General features: G+C 46.4%; 2 protein-coding genes across 2 annotated transcripts; both read right to left on the bottom strand.

Moving 5' to 3' along the window:
- Positions 1 to 232: 232 nt before the first annotated feature.
- Positions 233 to 12,397, bottom strand: L199_001459 (uncharacterized protein; the record flags this gene model as incomplete). The annotated part of the gene is made up of 18 exons (XM_064887213.1): positions 233 to 340; positions 395 to 529; positions 593 to 786; positions 847 to 1,024; positions 1,085 to 1,394; positions 1,446 to 1,648; positions 1,711 to 1,911; positions 1,980 to 2,582; positions 2,643 to 2,930; positions 3,000 to 5,669; positions 5,729 to 7,841; positions 7,895 to 9,018; positions 9,069 to 10,285; positions 10,341 to 10,935; positions 10,990 to 11,118; positions 11,172 to 11,849; positions 11,907 to 12,070; positions 12,133 to 12,397. The coding sequence occupies 18 exons, from the start codon at positions 12,395 to 12,397 to the stop codon at positions 233 to 235; spliced, it is 11,175 nt and encodes a 3,724-aa protein (XP_064743285.1).
- An 823-nt stretch (positions 12,398 to 13,220) lies between these two features.
- L199_001458 (uncharacterized protein) lies at positions 13,221 to 14,801 on the bottom strand (the record flags this gene model as incomplete). Its single annotated transcript, XM_064887212.1, has 4 exons — positions 13,221 to 13,421; positions 13,503 to 13,583; positions 13,669 to 14,479; positions 14,644 to 14,801. The coding sequence occupies 4 exons, from the start codon at positions 14,799 to 14,801 to the stop codon at positions 13,221 to 13,223; spliced, it is 1,251 nt and encodes a 416-aa protein (XP_064743284.1).
- Positions 14,802 to 14,946: the final 145 nt, after the last annotated feature.

The raw sequence follows: 14,946 nt of genomic DNA, 5'->3' as shown, positions 1-14,946 counted from the left end.
GATCACTCAATGTTGATGAATAATGACAATTTGGTTTCGTAATGTCTAGTATTTAATGTTATAGAGGCTTTCTGGATACAATCTCTGTACCATAGTATCTCACAATGCATATACATATCATAATCACTTTACTTAGTCTTCAAACTGATTGTACAACAGGGGATAAAACACGAAATAGAGTAATTATAGAGAAAGACGACCTGGATTTGAGGTGAAGCAAGAAGCTAAAGGACTAGAACCAAGCCATATAGGTTTCGCTCATTTGAGCCAAGTTCAAAGGTGCGGTAGCTTGCGATATGAGAGTCACGATGGCGTGCACAGCGGGCGAGGCGTTGGGTGTCTGAACGAGAAGTCAGCTCGATTATCTTGGTCAATCATAGAATCAAAGACTCACTTTATCTTTGTTATCACCAATATAACCCATCGTACCTGCTCGCCTGATGAAGTTATCCACATTCCTGTAGACGTGATTGATAAGAGGACTGTCTTGTCTTGAATCCTTCATATAGGTGTTATGCCAGATAAGCAGCTATAGGACATCATGATCAATCAGCTACTAAAGTTCCGTATGAGTGAGGGTGTAATGACTCACCTCATCTCGGACGAACAAGCACAAAGTTCCCGACAAATCGAATTCTGGCTGAGTCAAACACCTTGCTATGGCTGTACAAGCAGCAGTGACGACACCTTCGATTCCGACCCGAGTAATGAAATTCTGCATGTTGGGTGTGAGTCGGAATGGTACTTGTTCTTGGGATGCAATGAGTGGTTGACCAGGAGCGAAAGCTGATCAAAAGCGACTGTGAATTAGCATGATACAGCACTTGATTCATACATCGCACGTACCAGGTAAGATCTCAGTCATATACATCAAACCAGTTTTTCGGCTGATATAGAACCTTGATGGAGTTCGGTTACTCAAGCAGCACACGTAGGTGAGGAACATCGTGGTGGCAGTTTGTAAAGCGAATTGTTTTCTCATAAGCCACAGAGATTCAGGCGTATCCATCGTTCGGACCATGTACTACAATTTTCCAACGATCAGCTCAATTTCAACCAGAACAGAGAATAACAAGCAATTCACCTTGGTCATGATGTCCTCTGGTACCATCTTAGTTTGAACTTCTTCCATAACTTCCGCTTTAAGTTGGAAGAACCTAGGATCATTCCGTGGTACGGCAGGATCATGAAGCTGTTTGATCCTATCGAAGTACGCCAGAGCAGTATCTTCCCTTGACATGCCTTTGGACACCGTGTGCTCTTCGAAGATATCTTGCAAGCTAACATAGGAAGAATCGGCTTGAACGAGTCGAAGCTGAGGTGCAAGTGGAATAGCCGCAGGAAGGTGGAATTGAAGATTTCTTCGACGTGATTCTTTCCTCTTCTTCAGCACACTGTGGGAATTGTAAGCTGATGCATCAAAACTAGGAAAAAGGTTAGCTTACCTGTTCATGATTCGGAACAGCTGCGTGAGACGCTCTTCTCGTCTGCAATGTCGTGCAGCAGGCATCTGCACCTGGAAGGCATATGAAGAACCGTTGTTACCGATCATAATGATCCTTCGGAAGCAGTGCCCATGTCCTCGTCCTAATTCAGCCTTTGGAGCGAATCGAGCGATCTTGATGAACTCTTCTCCTTGGTCGACATGCTAGAATAGTCACAGATTAGCTCTCTAATTCGTATAAGCCAAGTGTATTTGTCTAAACTTACATGAACATATTGACCAGGGATCTCGACATCGTCGAATTTGGTATGATGGAACTCCGTCAGGTTACAACCGCCTTGATCAAGAGGTTGCACTTTCGGTCTGGCATCAAGACTCTTCTCATAGTAATCTCGCCATCTCTGGAGTCGTTTGATGTATTCTCGTAATTTCGGCATATCCTTCATGAAGTCTTTCTCGATCATAGCCTGGGTGGAGGAAGAGCACAAAATCGTCAGTTCACTACCACACTTCACATCGAGCAGACCGTACTCACCTTCAACTCTCCATTCAAGTTGATAGCGAACTTGGACAAGTTGTCTTTGGTCTGAGCACTCAATTCGCCTTCATCGTTGGGTAACCCATTCCTTCCGCCCCATTGTTGCATGGCATCGGCCAAGAGAGCAGAGAAGAATCGATAGATATCTTCGTCCGAATTGGGTTTGGCGCGTAGCGAAATCTGATCTACCATCTTTTCCATCGTCAAAGCCAATAAGGGGAAAGCAGTCTTGAGCATATTCATTATTTCATCGACATGATCCCAAGGTTGACGAGGTGGTGGAGCAACTTGGGTAGGAGCCATCGTTCCATTAGAAGCACCATTGGATTGCTGCTCTTGACCTTGAGGTTGTTGTTCCCCGTTGGCGGCGGATGCAGTAGCAGTAGCGGCAGTATCTCCATTCTGTTCCGCTTTGACTCCTTCCTTCTTTTCCTCAGTCGGTTTGGCTTCACCTGAAGCTTCAGCCGCAGCAGCAGCATTGGCAGCGGCGGCTTTAGCTTGCGCGTCAGCTCGTCGTTGGGCAGCAGCTCGCGATTGCATTTGTTGTTTCTTGATACCGACAAAGTCCTCTCGAGATACACGTAGGTGGAAGAATAGGGCCTATAGAGTGTGGCAGAAAGGATCAGCTGGTCTCTTCCTGACACAAAACGTTCGACTCACTTGAGGGAACTGCTTAGCGATACGCAATAACAGTAATCTAGCTTGTTTCGCTTCTCTATGCGAGAGGGACATGAGCAATTGCGGAATCAGAGTAATCCAATACCAAATGACCAAATCCCCTTTATAATTCTCAAAGGCTTTCGAGATTGTATTCCTACTATCGTCTAAACCGAGTAACCACAGCACGCGTAAAAGCAGTCCACGAGATTTATGATTGTTGTATAGTCCCGCAGCTTGAAGATAACATGATACCGCACTGGAGGCTAAGATCGCTCGATCGTGGGCATACTGTTCTTGCCATTGTTCATCCGTCATCTGTGGTTTTCCAGGTTCAGGTTCAGGTGGTGGTCCAGGTACGGTTTCGGGTCTGTCCCTGTATAACTTATCGTTGAACCTACCCCACTCAGCCCATGCTTTAGGCAAGTTCATATCCATTTGAATAGCATGAGCGAACTCCGCATTGGCCTCCTCGTTCTGACCTAATCGAGAGATGAACATTCCTTTGAGAGTGAGGAACTCGGCTTTTTGAGGTGGAGCAAAGTACATCAAGTTGGTCGTACTGATATTTTCTAAACCATCATTGAATTTATCGGGTTTCTGGAAGAAACACAAGGCTTGTTCTCGTAACTTCAAGAAAGCTTCGGAGATTTCGATATTGGGCAACATGTATATCTTGTTGAGGGATACACTGCAGACATCGAGTAAACCATGTCTTCTGGCAACTTCACCAAATCGATTGATCATCCAGGCAGTCTCATGGAACCCTCTATATCCGTAGGTAGCTGTATCTCCTTGGGGTATGAGCGGGTGATACACTCGAGTAACAGCTTGGAAGACATGTTGACGCCAAGCGAGAAGATCACTCCATACGCTAATATCGTCCCAGAAATTAGGCAGTCGATCTCGCCAAGTAGTAAAGATGGTCTTTAAATCGCTGTTACATCTCATCTCGAGATTCTGCTGATTGGTCATCTGGAGACTATCAAATACCTGGGCGGCTTCGGTGAGTTCGACACATTGTTGGAACATCTGAAGAAGCGGTAGATGAGCATTGGTGATGTTGATAGGCAAGCTGACCCATTTTCGTAGCGTGACTTGTTGCGCTTCGTCAAGGACTCGGAAGAACTCGTTAGGTGGCTCTCGTGCAAGATGAGATCGAAGAAGGGCGACAAAAGCTTCGAAGGTCTTTCGACGGGGCGTAGGTGTATCGGAGATACGAGCGATGTTTTGGTCGATCATGTCTCGATCCGGCGAGCTCCAATCGGATAGTCTCCAAGCGCATTCTAACAACAAATCAGCATCTTGATCTATTCTAGCTAATTCCGTCAGGTTTTCCCAATTCTGCAATTTCTGAGCAGATAAGATCCAGTGATCTTCCCAGAAACAATACTCCTCTTCGGTGAAGGGTAAAAGGTTGTTTCGAGCTTTGATCTGAGCTTGTTCATACAATTCGATCGCTTTGGGCCAAAGTCCATTCTGTTCATAAGTAAGAGCGGCGGTGGTCTCGGGGAAGACACATCGACTTCTTGCAAGACCGTAAAACATGTCTGCTTCACAGAGCTCGGCGTAAAGTTCACTCAAAGCACTGGCGCAACTTTCTCGCAAGCCATCGTCGGGTCGGTAGACATCAATGAGTTTTGTGAGGATCTCGAAACCGACATACCAGGCGTTGTATGTCTTGGCGAGATACTTGACGAGAAGAGGTGGGAGGGTAATGGGAGGTTTACAAGCGAGGATACCGTCGAGGAATGTTTGTACTACGTTAGGTTTCATCTCCACCTGTTTGCGGAGATACTCCTTAGACAGAAGCTTGACGATATAAGGTGTGAAAGCCGTTTGTTGAGCACGAGTAAGCGATGACCAGCACATCGGGAAAACCTCGATCCAGAGTCGGTTGACAAGTTCGTTGTCCACGTGAATCAGATTTCTGGCAGGCGAAATGATATCACCGACCGTTGCTCGACGCGCCATATCTATGATAGGATCCGATTCCAGCGGGGTTGTGGAAGGTCGTCTCACGAGAGTCTCATCGTGTGAGACTATACCAAGGATCTGGCTGAGAATCTGAGGAACCCAATAGCAGTCTGCGAGGGTATCCCAATTTTGCAACGAGTAGAGATACTGCAGTCGACCATCGAGTGACCTAGGTAAGCTCTGTTCGAGTTTGTCTAGGAACTTCGCTCGTTGAATGGCGTTCTTGGATTTGGTACCAAGCAAAAAAGCGGGTTCGAGTCGATGGGTGATATCCGTTCCTCGGAGCTTATCGTCTTCGTAGATCTCGTAAACAACGTCCAAGTATTCTTGGAAGAGGTCGTCATCTCTTTGCTCAAAGATTGCCATTCGCAACAAAATACCAGCTTTCTCTTTACCATGGGCAGCACCCTCACTATCTTCGATGACCCAGTGTCTAATGAGTTGTAGAACATACCGACATAAAGCTGGACTGGAAGATCGTTCGACCAAGGTAGTGATAATACTGTAAAGGTGTTTTCGTTGTTCTCGAAGATCACCAACTCGATCTCTGATTATATCAAGAACAGAGATGATAAGCTTGGCTGTTGGATCGGGGTCATTGCCTTGAACAGGAGGAACAGAACTAGCAGTATGGACTTTGACGAGGTTACCAAGCACTTTGAGCAGAGCAGAGTTGATAGTTTCGGACTGAAGCACCTTGGGGTGAGTCTTGAGCCACGATCGAAGGATGAACAATGTACCGGGAAGGTTCGAACTTGATCTTAAGCTTGCAGTGAGACCGTCGTTGACGGCATTTTGGACGAAGTTGAACAAAGCTTTGGGTTCGGGGTCCGACTCTGCGTTCTCGTCCGCAGGCATCTCAGCGAAAAGATCTTCAGTAAGCTTCGCAACGACATCGTGAAGTTCGATTTCGTCGGATGCCCAGACTTTTTCTAATAATTTCGATAACAGTCCTAAATTCGCTTTGACCCAGTGAGAATCTCGTACAGCAGCGGCAGCAGCGATTACCTCGGTGGAGTTGGCAATACCTGTACGGGTATTGTCATTTATATCCTATATAAGACAGATCATCAGCATTGTTAGAGGTTTCGGAAAATCACTGTGCAACCCACCTGCGTCATGGTCCGTTGGAAGAATCCAAGTTTCACATGAACATTAGGTAGACCCTTCGGACCAAGAATCTCTTTGAACAGATCTAACGCCCTTCTAGTCAGACCATTCCTAGTGACAGACTCGGTGGAGGTCGAGACTAATCTGAGCAGATGAGCAGTCATCAATTCTCTGACTTGTCCGGGGGCAGCCCATCCACCACCACTACTTCCAGAAACGGCTGTGCCGGCTCTGTCGACTCTTTGTCTTTTCACTGGAGAAGCCTCAGTCAGATGATCACTTGATCTCTTGGGCCCTTCATCAATTTCCATCGCTTCCGCATCTCTAGCTGCCATTCGTTTTCTCTCCCAATTGAAAATCAATTCGACGATATCAACCGTCAATTTCTTGTTTTCAGGAGTAGCAGCTTGGACGAAAGCGAGTTTCGAGAGGGAGTTGGCGACATGTGGAACATAGAGCTCTCGATAATCGTAGAAGAGATCAGGGTGGTTGACGAGCAATTCACAAACCGTTACTAATTGATTGGTAGCGTGACCTTCTTCTATGAGTACAGTTCGAAGTAATTTGGCCCATTCTGGCGTACCGCTTGCAGGAGGCGGATCTCGAACAGTCAATGACGACGCAAGCGTATCGATAGCTTGCCTGTACAGAGTTCGATTATCGGTTTCTTTCAATCGTAATACACCTGTCCAAGTGAGTCGAACGAATTTGACCGGAGTTTCATACGTGACCATAAACCTAGCTGCCAAGACATACGCCATGAGTTTGACGGTAGGCTCAAGAAGATTAATACCCATCCAAGCGAGCTTGAAGATTTCTTTCCTAGCTTCGTTGACTTTTGCACTGCAGTGTTGCACGAGCAAGGTGGTCAGAGCGAATACCTCAATGAGATGGGTGTCTTCTCGTTGTTTGGCAGCTACACTAGCAGCTAGAGGTCTCCACATGAGATTGACGATTTTCTGAACAAGCTGAGGTGAGATGATGGATTGATCGGCGTCAGGTTGAGAGAAGTGTACTCGTAAGGTTGGGTTGATGATTACTCGAAGAGCGTTGGTCTTGAACGCCCAGGATACTTCGTCTTCCTCGTATAGTCCGAAGAAGTATTCGATGACCTCTTGTCGGTACTCGAGAGAATCTTGCAGAGCAACCTGTTGGTAGAGGAAGAAGGAGACGTGGGATCTTTCAAAAGAAGCTCGGACTTCGTACGCTTCTATGACGTGAAAGAGTAATGGGACATGTCGTTGATGTTTGAGACTGGTCATGAACATTTCAAGAAGTAATGACGGCATCTGCTGATAGTGATAACTGGTCATGTCGGATTTGAGATCTCTAGATTTCGATACAATCATTCTCCAAACATTGACCAAGGGTTCTAGAGCTGGTTCACCATCTAAAACCCAATTCACCGATACTCGAGACAGCTCTCGTATCAAACAAAGTCCAGGTAACACCATTCCGATGTTTTCGGCATCACTGAAGCACAACTTGCACAGAGCTTCGCCTTTAGTGGCCAGTTCTTCAACCAGCTTTGGCGCGCATCCCGAGGCGATGATATTTCGGTAGGTCCATATGTATCTAGGATTTTGGATGTTGTCCAAGAGGTTTTGAGCACCGTTTTGATAATACCTATTGAGGTATTTACCAAGGTTCTCGGTGAAAGGTCCAGGCACAGATTGGTGAAGGGCTGATTCGACTTCCACAACGTTTGCAACGAGGTCATTAAGGTACTGGATGGCATTGGCTGGTAACAGACGGAAGATGTTGACCAATCGGGACATTCGAGAGATATCTGGGTTATCGTCGAGCGGCGAAAATGCAGCTTTCATGAGCATTTGCTGTTCACCAAGAGTCTTGAAGTGATCTAACAGCTTGATACCAATCTCAACCTTGAAGTAATTGGTAAGAAGCTCGAGGAAACGCGCTAATCCATCAAGACCAGAAACGCTCAACCTCTTAGCGTCAGCAAGGTTGACCAGAATGGGTCGAAGGCCTTGTTGCAAGACATCTTTTGGGAGTTTGTTCTGTTGATGCAGGACCTCTCGTAAACCATCGTGGGCTACATCGACAATCTCAGGATTGGTTGAGTAGACGTGTTTGAAGTAGACTTGTATGATACTAAAAGTACAATCAGCGATCGGTCATATCTGGTACTGGATGATAATGCTTACCGAGATCGCAGCTGCGCCAAATTAGGTTTCAGCAGGAAATCTGGAGCGGACATAGCAGATCTGAGCAATTTGAGACATGAAATTCTGAGGTTCTTCAGCCAGTTCTCCTGTTTATGTGTTGCTGGCTTGCTGATCAAATTGGCGTCATCTACATCGGCCAAAGCTAATGTCTCATGCAGGAGTCTGATGAACTCCTCTCCAGTGTCGGGGACCGATGGTCTGAGGTCCATGAGGTAGGTGACGGCATTGATATTTGCGATCTGCATTGCAAATGGCAGAGCTCGAAGCGGTTTCGAGTAGATAGGACCATGTTCAGTGTTGAGAAGTTTGGCTTTCGCGATGCCCATGACGAGATCTGAGACTGATTGAGATGTGACTTCTGCAAGAGTTTCTAGACATTCTTGAGATGCTCGACGGGATAAGGCATTTTGACTGTTGAGCTCCGCAACGAGTGCTTCAGTGAGACGAGACAAGCGAGGTTTGCCATCTTCCTGCGATTGGCAAGTCTTGAGGAGATGCTTGATAAGGTCAATGACTTCTTCAGAAGTTCTGGGTGTATCTTTGGGAGCATCTCGGAGGCAGAACAAGAGAGCTCTGACGAAATCCAATTCAAAATCTATGATCATCTTCCTGCTAAGATCGATCTTATGAACAAAGGCGGACATAGCGGTGACTCCAGCCATCTTCTTGGACCAATCTTCTTCGTGACATAAGCTGACCAATCGGTGAGCAAAGAACGCGACCATCCTTTCGAAGGATCGAGAACCGTCGACCTTTCCAGCGAAAATAGGACTAAAAGCGAGTTCCTTGAAATCGGTGACAATCGTTGCTAGAAGATCGCTCAAGCCAGGTCGCTCGACGGGCTTCGAATCATGCAAAGTAGCGACAAAACAATCTGATAAAGCATTCGTCAAAGGTAGGAATCGTTTGCGAGAATTGTCAGGGAAAGGTTTGGCGTTAGGATCAGGAGTCTCGGTTCGTCCAAGCTCAAGAGCGAATGCTCGTCGACAGAGATTTCGTACGAACTCGAGAGCTTTCTCGCCTATCTTCGGCTGACCGCAGGCAATGAAAAGTCCGGTCATTACTCGCTGGAAAGTGTCATTGCCTTCGGGACTAGGGGCGTTCTACAGATCGGATTATCAGCGAGGTATGTGTGAGACAAGACCGGACTTACTTCCTGGAATATAGTCAAAGCCGAATACATCAATACTTGTAGACCATCTTCCCTTAGAATCTGACCTTCGTCGGCAAGCACCGTACTAGCTGTCGAGACCAATGGAGCAAGCTGAAGTTGATGCTTTGAGCCGTCAAATGTGATAGGTGCATTTAAACGATCGGTGAAAAGATTATACTCCAGCACCGTATCAACCTCTTGGAATCGTCTGTTCCTTCCACCGAGTTTACCCAAGATCTTCAAAGCAGCATTGGCGTGATTTCTATTTGACGGTATGGGTTTGAGAAGCTTGTGAAGAGCAGCCATGAGACTTCGTAAGACTGGTCCCATAGTAGGATCGAGGAACTCCGCGGTGAGGTTATCAATGCACAGTTCTAAAGTTCTCAAACCTTGACTAACAAGATCAGGACCAGCTCCCAACGCATGGACAAGCGGTTTCATCAGATAGCTGAGATGCGGAAGAAGATTCGTCAAGCGGACAGGGACTGTCAGGGTGAGCTCGACGAACAGATCCCGTTGACTATTATCGGCAGCATGTTGAAGGAGGTATGCTAGATTGTCCAACATCTCTTGCAAGATTGGCAACACCTCTTTGTAAAGAGCTTCGAATCTGCCTCCTCCAATGGATCTGAATAACGCTCTGAGGATCTGATAGTAGATGGCCGGATCTTCAGATTTGGCTGCGTGTTCGAAAGAGCTCATTATAAGCTTCTGCAAGTGGGGTACCAGCACGACTTCGTTATTGGCGATGTAAGTGTTGATAGCAAGGAAAGAAATCTTGAACATCTTGAGCGTAAGAATCGCTTGAGGTTTGTCCATTGTACCTAATTCTCCCAGATTCTTCATCAGGTGTTTGAGAAGAATCGCCACTAATTGATGGGATACGCTCTCGTGTGTGATGAGCATTTGGAGGATAGGGAATACTTGCGCATTCGTTACAGCCAATTCAGTGAAGAAGGCCATATGACTCGTCCACACCTCGGCGAATACGTGAGGTTCAAACAGGAGGAGGATCTGAGAGTGCAGTTCTAATGCTTCTTTAGGTTCGCGAGGGTCTCTGCCCATAAAATCAAAGATTGCTAAGCATTTCAAACTATGCTCGAAGAACTTGCTAAGAAGTTCACCATCAGGCTGGGGTGCTGGGTTGTCTCCTTGGCGAGTGTACGTGAGGAGAGTTCGGAATGTGTGGAGCAGTGTCTTGAACAAATAGCGAGATTCTGTTATCGCAGGTTAGCTGTACGCTGACCGATCTCTTGGTAAAACAAAGCTCACCTCGGCAAAATGACTCCAACGATTCATTAGCATAAGCCACCGAGTGTACCGGCATCGCCTGTTCGATCTCTCGCCATCCATTCTGTATCTTATCCTCAGCAGCTTCCTTAGCCGAATCTTCCATACTGACATCTCCGTCCGTCTCTTCTTTGGCTTTGCCCTTGCCTTTATCCCTCAAGCCGATCGCCTTCAATCTATCATGCGCTTCTGACATTGCTGTGAGCTTCTCCAAAAAGGTGAAGAATATTCCCTTGATTATTCTGGCGAATTCCTGACTGTCTGCTTTGCTATGTATCGAGTCAATGATCGTGTTGAGCAGTTTAGCGCACATTGTCTGGATGGAACTGTTGAACGTCGAATCGTTAAGATTGCAGGAGAAGACATAGACGACTTGGGTGAGTTGTGATAGAGGAAGGTCATTTCGGACGTGGTGTATCAGATCGGCAACAACAGAATAAGCTAAAGGTCTAAGTAATTCTCGACTTGATACTCCAGTACCAACTAAAACCCGCTCTTCGAGGAGGACATCGATGTACGGAATGAAGCAGGCTCTTGACTCGACGGTTAGGATATGTCGAGTGGCAACGAGGAGTTCCTGTTAATTCATCAGTACATCGGTGAAGGTTGAAACACCTTAAATGAAACTCACTTTTCTGGTCCCGACGTCTTCCGGTGGGCAATCTCTCAATAACCTCAGACACGCTTCAGGAAAGACATCGACATATTCTTTATTATTCCCTTGATTTCCCCTTAACACATAGGCGAGGAAAGCCATGGTCTACGACACGTTAGCTGGATAGTTTAATAGCAGAAGCGAATCCACCAGCTCACCTTTACCTGCGCCTTTATCAACTCTGCATACATCTCTCTATTTCCTATCCCGCTGGCTATTCCCACAAATATCTCTCCTTTTTCTTTCGCTTCTAAATGAGCCAGTCGCTGTGGTTCAGGTTGTATCTTGATACTATCTATGACCAAAGGGTAGAAGTCGAGCATGGCAGTTTGCATGATCTGCTTGTATGTCTGAAAGATAAGGACGACAGCGATGGGACACTCAGTGAGCACCTTGGGTGAATGAAGTGCGTGAGGGAGCATTGGATGCTGAGATGTCGATGGTTGAGGTGGATGAGGAGGTTGAGCAGGTGCAGATGCATCGCTTGCAGGAGTTGCAGGGGCAGGGGACGGTGCAGCCGGATTGGCACCAGCGGACACTGGTGCTTTAGGTGTAGGGACCGTAGAAGAACTAGGCCCGAATTCCTTTTCCACCACCGCTTTGGTATTGGCGTACATCTGCTTCACCAAATCCAGGAATGGTTCTATATACGGTTCCATCTGTTCTTTATTGCTCCTCAATCCATCGATCATTATCTTGATACACAACAAAGCATTCTCCTCGTTCTCCAATTTCAACAATTTGATACACAGATCCATTATCGAGCTAATATGATGTCGGATTGGTTCATGGTGAGGGAGTCGTTGGAGAAAAGCGAGAAGTGTATGACGATATCGCTGATAACAAAGACGAGGATGAGTTCATGGGAAAGCAGGCTATGAGAGATAACTCACCTGTTCTATATTGTCTTTCATGAACACGATTGACTTCTCCTCCCCTAATATCGTTATCAGAGCGGGAATGAAGATTGCCAGATATTTCTCGTAAAATCCAAAATCTCTTGTACTCTCCGCTGAATCTCTTAATTCGAAAGCTATCTCAAGCTTTTTCCGTATCGCTACGAACAATCATTGTATCAGAAATCTGTCATTGCGACTTTCGAGAGGGAAATAGACTCACCGACTCCTGGTTCTAGCAGCTGTGAAGCCATGAATTCACAGTCTGATACAGTCAACGGTCCATTACTGCTGAAGCTAGGTGGGGGCATGCTCATACCTCCACCTGCAGCTGAGACGGACGGTGTGGGTGTTTGACCCTGAGCATGAGGTTGACTGTCTGTGGTCGAAGGTGGGTGTGAGGCTGCAGTCGACGCTTTACGGGGTCTACCTTGACCTGGACCAGATTTGGCCGATGGAGTTGATGTGGATGGACCTGATGATGCCATTGTGTTTTAGAGGGAAAACCGTCCAGAGAATGATCGGTTAATCGATGAGTCAATCGTTCCGGATTATGTTTCCTGCTGCTGCATCTGATCCTGATGGTACAATTTCTCTTCTGTCCGCGGGTGTTAAGGGTTGTGAGAGTGATAATGCCGCTTGGGATGATCAGCAAGAGGGGATTGCAACGATGATTGGTAGATTTATGATGATGTTAAGAGGATGAAATGATGAAAAGACGCGAGATGGAGGTCGAGAGGGGGGTAAAAACAGAAAAACAACATCCACCACTCGAGAATTCAACCAGGATAGTGCCTGGATCATATCGCCGTAAAACGCCGATCCTATCCTCCCCTGGACCTCAACCCTGGTCATTCTCATCCTGGCTGGCATCCAACTTGATCAACATGCACCCGTATCTGATAACGGATGTAGAACATACGAGTAGCATCGACAGATTAGGTACTGACATGGCATACACGAGGTTCCTCAACTCCGTGCGTAGTACGAGGCGATCACCACGTCAAACTTGCAGAATGGACACGAAGCAGTGCCCTCCATATCATATGACTCCAGAGGCGAAACACACTTTACACAGCAGAGCTCATCTTCACGAACATTGAGCTCGAGCAGATGAACGCTAACAATGCAGAGTCATATGATGAACTTCATCCAACTCTTCAATTATACCTTTAAACTACACAATTTATGTTAAACCCACTGACTACTTTTATTAACGATTATAACTGATTAAAGACCCAGTCCACGAACACGTATCCAAACTGGTCAATTATAAGGCCTGCGTTGGAATTACTACCATCTTATATTATTTTAGAAAAGAGTGACTATCCCACCGACGATCGCACCAACCACAGCGACCATCCCACCCATCATGGAATTGGTTAATCCCAGAGGCTCAATCTTGAATCCTGCTGAACTAGCTCCAGAGGAAGAAGATCCTGAGCTGGAACCTGAGGGAGCGGTAGCTGCGGATGTAGCAGTGACGGGAGCGTTGGCCTCGGTTGAAGTAGACTAATCATTCCAAACCAACAATTCAACTTCGAACGGAGTACGAAGAGAGATGTCGGAGTAGTACGGAGGGGTCAAACTTACTGCAGCAGCTACAGCTGATGAATAGGCTGATTCGGCAGCTTGAGGGTTCGAAGCGGTGTTGACGAGGACATTATCGATAACCTATTACATCATGCACATCAAATCCCACAATCAGCTCTCTGAACAATTCCTCTTCTAGGCAATCAAGTTAACAGGTCAAACTTACATGTACAACACCGTTATTGAGGATGATATCCGATTGTACAATCTTTGCAGTCGAGTTGGCGGACTGTACGTACGCTCCGGTAGAATTTGAGATAAACTTGAATGGTTCTCCTCCCGCCGAAGTGTAGTTACCCGATGCGAGTCCAGTGGAATAAACGACAGTTCCATTGATAATATGATTACTAAGCACAGAGGTGACCTGGGTAGAGTTCAATTGTCCAAGGGAACTTTGGATAGCTCCAATGGCAGCGTCATTTGGTGCAAAGATGGTAATTCCATTAGCGGAGGCAAGTTGGTCGGCCAAACCTGGGATGGAAGATACCAATCCACTCAATTGAGGTGCAAGTGAAGAAACGACCGAATCGATACTTTGGGGTAATTCGATAACTTGATCAATAACGTATACTTGTAAGTTGGCAGCGGTAGCATTGGGGCCGGTAGAGATATTACTGGTAGTTTGAACGATCTCAAACGAACTTCCATTGGTAGAGTTTTTGGCCAACACTAACGGAGCAGTAAAGTTACCTGGTAAAGTGTAATTACCACCTCTCAAGAGGGTACGAGCGATAGTGTGATTAGGAGCTGTAGCTACACCTTGAGCAGTGTAGGTATTATTAAGAATGTGGTAAGATAGGATTTGGGTCAGAAGAGCGTTGTCACTGAGGATATCTTGAGAGACGTTCGACAAAGCTGCATTGGAAGGAGCGAAGACGGTTTTGTTACCTTGAGCGAGGGAGCCAAGGAGTGCTTGACCCTCAGACGTCCCGGCGATTCCTTGAGCAGCGCCAACTAGGGAGGTGAGACCTGCCGAGCTGTAGTGTGCAGCGAAGATGAGGTTAGCAAGCGGATAAACAGCATAATCAGAAACGCTGGAGTGTTGATCGAGGGCGATGAGAGCGGGAAAGGTATATCAGACGGAAACAACCGAGTCTAGCTGGGATTGAAGCAGAACTGAAGGTATATGATATGCACTCACGTCAAAGCACCCAAGACAGCAGTCAAGTAATCTGAGCTATTACCCGCTGCTCCAGATGCAGAGGCCGAGGCAGCACTAGCGGAGGCACTGGCACTCGGACTCTGAGCGAGTGCAAATGCAGGAATGGATACTAAAGCTGAAAGAGTTGAGAATTTCATTTTGAGTCACCGTGCCTTCTCTAATCTAATTGTTCAGCAAATGGGCGATGCGGTAATTTAAGGATGCGTTGAGGTCGAAAGAAGAACAAAGAAAGAAGAAATTTTACATCTATTGTATACATATATATATATATATATACAAATA

This window comes from Kwoniella botswanensis, chromosome 1, assembly GCF_036426115.1.
Source record: "Kwoniella botswanensis chromosome 1, complete sequence".
Classification (NCBI taxonomy): Eukaryota; Fungi; Basidiomycota; class Tremellomycetes; order Tremellales; family Cryptococcaceae; genus Kwoniella; species Kwoniella botswanensis.
The sequence above is the reverse complement of the archived record's forward strand: the minus strand, read 5'-3'. Positions and strand labels throughout refer to the sequence as shown.